Source organism: Hippoglossus hippoglossus, chromosome 13 (assembly GCF_009819705.1).
Source record: "Hippoglossus hippoglossus isolate fHipHip1 chromosome 13, fHipHip1.pri, whole genome shotgun sequence".
Classification (NCBI taxonomy): Eukaryota; Metazoa; Chordata; class Actinopteri; order Pleuronectiformes; family Pleuronectidae; genus Hippoglossus; species Hippoglossus hippoglossus.
The window spans coordinates 22,647,400-22,655,207 of NC_047163.1; the positions used below are offsets into that span (position 1 = coordinate 22,647,400).

General features: G+C 40.6%; 1 protein-coding gene across 1 annotated transcript; it reads left to right on the forward strand.

The window, feature by feature from the left end:
• The first annotated feature begins 2,934 nt into the window (after window positions 1-2,934).
• smtla (somatolactin alpha) lies at window positions 2,935-7,154 on the forward strand. Its single transcript, XM_034605527.1, has 5 exons — window positions 2,935-3,064; window positions 3,304-3,491; window positions 4,830-4,943; window positions 6,328-6,507; window positions 6,635-7,154. Exons 1-5 carry the CDS (start codon window positions 3,049-3,051, stop codon window positions 6,827-6,829), a joined length of 693 nt encoding a protein of 230 aa, XP_034461418.1. The 5' UTR covers window positions 2,935-3,048; the 3' UTR covers window positions 6,830-7,154.
• Window positions 7,155-7,808: the final 654 nt, after the last annotated feature.

Below are 7,808 nucleotides of genomic sequence, written 5' to 3' on the forward strand. Positions count from 1 at the left end.
TCAATGTATCACATCCACAATTTACTATATAACTGCACATGGCTGCTTTTTCATCAGTTCATAAAATCAGTCAAATATAAAATCTGTTTTTATTTAGAAATAAAACTTTAAATATGATTATAGACAGTTACTGTTATTACAAGTGTGCTGTAATTTACAAAATAACGTTTTCAATTCAAAAATCCGACTACAGCAGTAAGTCTATGAAAATGGTCAGTGCTCTCCACACTGATTTCCTATTCATTCCCTTTAGACTAGTGTGCTGCATCTAAGGCTTTAAAGGACAAATACTGAAAACAGCCTTAACTGTATTAAGGTGGCCCCACCTGGCCCCACCTGGCCCCACCTGGCCCCACCTGGCCCCACTTGGCCCCACTTGGCTGCACCACTGCAATGAGGCGCACTCCCCCGCAGGTCAACAAGTGACTCTGATCCTCTGATGTTCTCTGATCACCACACTTTGAACCGATCTTTATTAAAACCTGCTGAATTTATAATCATGTTCCTGGATAGAACGGGGCGTCGCTTCTTTCTGCAACAGTGAAGTTACAACACTGCGCCCTGATGTCCGGACTGTGCGCGTCAAGCTACGTCTTGTGTTGTGTAGCAGGTTTAAACGTGTCTCTCAGAATCAAACAAACACAAAGTAAACGTCAGCCCTGTGCGTGTCCGAATAACTTGTGATCAGGGAGGTTGTTTATTGTTAAAGTGTAAAGTGAGCGCAGGTCAGAGGGGGAGTGAGTTTATGGCGGATGACTAATGTACAGGTATATTGTCATTGGATTGTTGCTGACACTGTCGACTGATCCAGTCTTACTCCCTGACAAGGGAAGATTTCTTCAGTCATACGGTAAATACAAACACTGGGTGTTTGTGAATTATGACCACACAGCGACATGGGCTGTTTATAACAACAAGGAAACTTACTGTCTGTCTTATAACCATATTTGTGTTCACGTGTTGGAGGTTAATCATTTTTAAAACTCACAGCAGAAGAAAATATTTCATCACTTTCGCATTATAAACTAAGGTACAAGCAATTCATATTGAATGTTGCCAACTCACACTTTGTAATTCACTTTTATAAAAATGTGCTGATGGATCTTTTAGGAACCAGTCACTCAAGCACTAGAATTCCAGTGGTTGCTGATAAAGGACAGTGTTCAATGTGATTGCACTGGAAGGTTCTATTGAAACTTCAGCAGTTAAACTTAACAACTTTTATAACAATTCAAAGCCTTTCAAACAAATACTCCAGGAGAAAGAATATTCAGTTCTGAAGTAATTTATAGTTGTGTCGCTACTTTATGTTGTGGTTAAATGAAATCAATCAAACCAGAGAACCCTTCATTAAATGAATGTTGTTGTTTTAGGAAGCTCACAGTATCTTTGTACTTGAGAACATTGGGCTAAAATGTTGATGTATTAGAACTTGTTAAGATGACAACAAGCTTTTTATTTATTCCTGTGGGGTTCATGGGTATTGTGTTTTAAATGTTTTATGATATTAAACATTTGTTGAATCTGTTGTTATTGTGTATTTCGGCTTTGATTGAAATCTATATCTCACCTTCTTTGTGACAACCTCTTCGTCGTCTTTTTAATTGTTATTAACACTGCTTTAAAATACTGGTAATAACAGACATTAGTTTTACATTTCCATGCACGCCATCATTTGATGTGTGCAAAAAGCAAAAGTAAAAAAAAATATGAATGCTCAGAACAAGCTTGAATGTACAAATCATTTACATTAACTACATACACAGCTCTATCAATCTCTGCGTACATTAACCGGAACAATGTGTTTTGGAGAGATCTGCCTGTCTCGGAAGCGGAGAGGGGGAAAAAGTGGAGGCGTGAAGGAGAGATGTCAAGAAGAGAGAACATTATTTCATATGAAACAGGTTGACTTGTGTGACACACGGCTTCAGGTGTCTTGAAGATGTTCGTGAATAGGAATCATCCGCGCGACGCCAAGTTTGGTAACACGACGCCCGTCCGCTGCTGCTTTTTGATGCCCAGCTGTCTCCTGCTTATCTTTAAACATGTCTCACTGAAGAAAACAGACGTCTGAGCTCAGGCCTGCAGTCCACGTACACAATTCTATTCAGTATTCTGAATGACTGTCATTGTTTTAATGTACAGTATAATTGTGTTTTACATTGAACAGTATTTGGCTATTGTATTTCATCTATTAAAAAATGCCCCATATTGATGTATCTTAAATATGTGATGTATTTATGACCCCAAACTGACGTATAAATCATTCTCTACAGTATTCCAGGAGGATTACACAAATAACAGAAGGATAAAACAAGTAGTGGAGCGAGTGTTCAGGGCTAAAAAAGAAAATATGGCAAAATGGAGCATTTCATGGACTCCTTTATGCCCATTCACCGCGGCTGGCACTGTTTTGAAACAGGCATGGATTACTTCTCAAATATGTGCTTCCTTCGCTCTACGACAGCTAGACACATTCATTACAATTGGGACATCATAGCTTCTGGGTCGAGCGCACACCCGAGGTTCTCAGAGCAGAAAAGAGTAGGAATGTCAAAATTATACATACAAAACAGATTTCAGGGGTTTTCGTGGATCCCAGTGACTCTCATTCATCCAGCCCCTTTGTGCTGTGTCCGTTACAGTTACACACCGTCTTTTCCTCTGTCACACATGTTTAAATCTGCATTACGTATTTACCTCAGCTGAAAAGATCTTTTTTTATAGCCCATTCATTTTTTTGTGTAATTCTTGTTTCATGACTCTAATCTCTTTTAGCCCTCATGCTTGGCTTATTGTCCAATCTGATCAGCGTGTTGGATAGAATGAAAGTGTGCAGAAACATTTGTTCCTGTTTGAAATGAGGTTTCAACCGTCCACGTAAAATAAAACACATCCGGTTACCATCTTGCTTCTTTTTTCTTTTTTTTTACAAGAACCCATGCATGCCCAAAAGGACCTTTTCCTTTATACATGACCTGGTCAGGGTCTATAAAAGAAGTCAGGATGGGTTAGAACGGCAAGAAGGACCTGAAGACTCCTGACAGCATGAACATGATGACAGGTAAATGACGCTGGTTGTTGTGAGTATGTATTGTAACTGTGGGGTCATCAGATATAAATTAGGACCCTTTAATTATTTGTGCGGTGATTTCCATGTACAGTATGTAGTCTGAAGAAGGTAAACCAGGCCCTACTAGACAACTAATGATAAGAGACAGAAGACGTTCTTTTCCTGTGCAGATTTGGGTGAGTATTTACTCATGAACATTCACGTACACGTCTGCATGTGTTCGTCTTCAGTCAAGCAGGGTGTGTGGGCTGCGTTGCTCTGGCCCTATTTGCTCGCTGCGAGCATCCCACTAGACTGCAAGGACGAGCAGGGCAGCTTCTCCCGCTGCCCCTCCATCTCGCAAGAGAAACTTCTAGACCGAGTCATCCAGCACGCCGAGCTCATCTACCGCGTGTCGGAGGAGTCGTGTTCTATGTTTGTGAGTAAAGCCGAGCAAAACAGGAATCTTCACACTTGTGCACCGTATTCGAAAAAAAATCATATATTGTAGGCACATGCAGGCTCTTGCAGAATATTTCTTCAAGAGAAAACTGAATCAATCTTCACACATGATCACATGAAAAATAATAAAAAAAGAAACATTGTACCTGGACTGAGAGGTTTCAGCTGCAGTGCAATTAGGAAAAGAGTTAGGAAATTCAGATTTGAAGCTGTTGGGCATGTGTTCAGATTTTAAAACATATATATTTAATGAAGCGCTGTAGAAACGTAGCCTTAGGCTCCAGTGACAGCGATGCTAAATGCTACGTTTGAGGAGCTGTCTAACATCACTTTTTATGGAGGAGAAAAATAATCTTGTTAGGCAATAAAATGGAGTCATCCAGAGAGCAATGGCATTCAGTTGTTTTTATAACACGTCAATGCTAAAAAAAGTAATTAAAAAGACATCGTTCATTTGTTATAGTCTCAGCAGCTCACCCTACATGTTGCAAACTCAATTATTTTTGTATCATGGGCTCCACAGCCTACAAACTAGCACCACTTGGACTGAATCATACAAAGCGAGCAAAGTGTTTTTTTGCTGGTTTGTGTTACAATATGCTGGACAGAGAGAACTGACTGATTTTGTTAGATACTCTGTGTTATTTGCTGTGTTATTCTGACATGATCATCGCCTCACTGTGCGGCTTCAAAGTAATCTTCCCTCTTTCTTCTGAGCCAAAGATGTTTTATTGAAGGAGCAGGCCTACAGTGGAGTGTGTGATAATGGTATACCACAGCAGCCAGAGCACAGGTTTTTCCAGCCTGTTGAATCGCCTTTTTTTTTTTTAACTCCGCTGCGGCTTGAGAGGCAAAATTGTCTTTGAAATGGGGTGATGTAGACCTTGTTACAGAGAAGACGCTGCATGGGGTCTACAGATGAGAACAAGCTGGATAACAAAATGGGGCTCCGCTGTGTTTTCAGTGGCTGAGACTGGTGAAGCTTCGGCCACCGTTTCCCCGAGTTGGAGGAGTCCACTCCTCACCTAGTCTGAGAGGGTCAGGGCTACAGGGCTGAGTCCAAAAAACAAAGGCACAATGCGATGATGCTGCTGCTTATACTCTTCAATACTGAATATAGAGAATAAACCTGAAAAAAGATAAACCTATTCTTATAACTGTACATGCCACGTTATAATGGGCAGTTCAAGGATAAATGTTGGTTTAAGGTCAAAGTCATCAGATGCATTTTAACAAAAATATGCACGCGTGCACATGGGTGTCTGTGATTTGATTTTGCTTTATTTTATTTACACCCATTCCTCGTGGATTGTAGGAGGAGATGTTTGTCCCGTTTCCATTGCGGCTCCAGAGGAACCAGGCTGGCTATGCATGCATCACCAAAGCCTTACCCATCCCAAGCTCCAAAAGTGAAATCCAACAGATATCTGTAAGTGCATGGTCACACGTTACTAGTTTCCTTTGTCAGGAACTGTATTCTCAATCTACTAAGTGTGTTCGTGTGAGTGCGTTTCAGCTATGTGATTGTTCATAATCAAAAGAAATGAAGGAATGGATTGTTGCATGTATTTGTGTGAGTGCATGCGTGTATGTGTGCAGGAATATTACTACCACTGTCTGGTTGTCCATGTGCCTGTTCATAATAATTGTGCTTGTGTGTTTGTTTCTGTGTGTGTGTGTGTGTGTGTGTGCGTGTTTGCTTTTAGGTGGTGTTGATGCATGATACTTGATATGCATATTGATAACTCACTTTGCAGTGCTAAAGTGTGCAAGTGAATGTTTGCAGTAATTAAAATAAAAAGCTCATCAAATTTCATTAATGTGCAATAACATTTCCAAACCCTCTTGTCTGTTGCCTGTGTGAGGTTTTAGTGTTTGTCCAGCCAGGTGGCTGAAAGGTCAACTCGATCAGTTGGCTGGAAACTGAACTGAGCCAAAGGGCCGGGGACGGGGGATTTGGCTCATGTGAGCTGTAGCTCTGTTAGTTGAAGGAGGATTATTGTCGAGCATTGACAAACACCAAGTCCAGAAAATAATGTAAAAATGCAATTTAGTCAAGGACTCCTCGTTGGTATCATGCAACTGCTGGTTGAAAGTTGTGTCATCACTATAATACTAAATGTGATCTTTAAAACTGCATATACCGCAAGGCTCTTCTTAATGTTAGTAATTTATCCTCTGCCCTTTCTGCTGAAATATTGCCTCCTCTGCACTTTAACGGCCATTTGTGCGATGGTCATTTGCTCTTGCTTTAAAGTCTGCTCTGCTTAAGGGGAATTTAAGCAGACTGCTTCACCCACGGCTTTTCAACCTACTTTTTTGTCGCTGAATGTTTTGCAGCTGACAAGCCATTGATTTAAAACCAGACTGTTATTAAGTCTATAGTTCTTAACACTTCTAAAGTCTATTTTGATCGCTCCTGACTCTCTTTCAGAAGTCCTGAAGGACAAATGGCTTGTTATTGAATGCAAAAATGAATGTTCGCAGAGCTGTAGCTGTGTCATGTTTGTTTTTGCTGTGTCTTTTGTATTTATACGTGTCGCAGTTTCTTAGGTCTTGCTGCTGTTAGAATGTACAATCAGTACAATTATGTACAATTATATTGTATTTTTTACTAACTTTGTTAAAGACCCTGAAAAAGGTAAAGACCTTTTACTGTGCCTTTCACTTTTCCCTTTAACAGAGTATTGTTTCCCATGCATAGTCGGATAAAGGATAATCTTTTCTAATATAATCTTTATGTTTGAGGAGATATTTGTGGTCCGTTTATGTTTTAATTCATTAGTTTGACTCCTCATCTGTGTGCCCTGCAGGATACATGGCTGCTCCACTCCGTGCTGTTGCTGGTCCAGTCGTGGATCGAGCCCCTGGTCTACCTGCAGACCACGCTAGATCGCTACGACAACGCTTCGGAAATGCTCCTCAACAAGACCAAGTGGGTGTCTGACAAACTGATCAGTCTGGAGCAAGGGGTGGTGGTGCTTATCAGGAAGGTGGGTCGCATCAGGGTTACAGTGCAGTCAATTTAAAGTTTAATTAGTTTCATCCCAATTACACATTAGAAACCTGTTTCTCCATTCAAACTCCATTTCTTATTCTTTCCTCAACGCTTCCACGCAGATGTTGGACGAGGGCATGTTGACTGCAACCTACAACGAACAAGGCCTGTTCCAGTACGACGTGCTGCCAGATATGCTGGAATCGGTGATGAGAGACTATACCCTGCTCAGCTGCTTCAAGAAAGATGCCCATAAGATGGAGATCTTCCTCAAGCTCCTCAAGTGTCGACAAACTGACAAATACAACTGCGCATAAAACATGTTGTGCAGCTTTTTAAATAATACACTGTTTATCTTTAAATTAATTCCTGAGGTTGGTAGCGGTGCATTTATAGATATGACCATGCCTCGGGCCATTCTGCCTTGCTTGAAAATGCAGTGCATTCGTTATTGATTGTTTTGGAGCACCTTCACACAAAACTAAGTAGGTGTAATGCTTTGCCCTTTCTTCATCACGCTGAATTTTATAGACTCCACATCTCAGTTGTTATTTTAACCTAGCGGAGGCAACAGAGGGCAAACTCCCAAAAGATTATTTTGCGTGTTGAGCTGTCAAATAAATCTGCATATCCTGCCATTGATTTCCATTTCCTTTGTTCCTAACTGGAGTTTGTATTCCTCGCTGACTCTTGCGGTGTTTTGATTATTCCCACGGCCCCTTGAGTATTCAGCGAGACTCCCTTTTTAAATGGAGTTGGTTTCACTTCTGCATTAGTGAAATGAAACACTTTCACCGGAGACGGGAATCAAACAGGGAGCAGCAGGCGCTCAGAAAAAGAAACACAGTTTGATTGGCGAAAGAGAGTGTGAGGGAGACAGAGCGAAAGAAGACAAACAACAGCTAGGATGGAGAGGGAAAGATTTATCTGGGGTTTGTGGTTTGACCCCGGCTGAGATTTGTTGAGTGCTCCTCAAAGAATTGTGAACATATCAATGCCTAAATGTGCCTAATTCAACCTGAATGTAATGTGTTATTCACTTTGAATGCATAATTCAAATGGGTGAATATCCTATTATTTTCATTCTAAATGTTAGATGTGAATATGTCATGCAGAATGCAAACATACTTTTTTATGCTTTCATGTGTAAAGAAAGGAAGTTGCATGCACTGCTGATTTAAGAAGCTAATAAAGCAAGTTGTGGAAAAATATATATTACCAATATTTTATGTGTTATCTTAAAAGAGTGAGTGAAACCATCTCCAAAGTCACAATGACGGAGAGGCATGTCTAAGC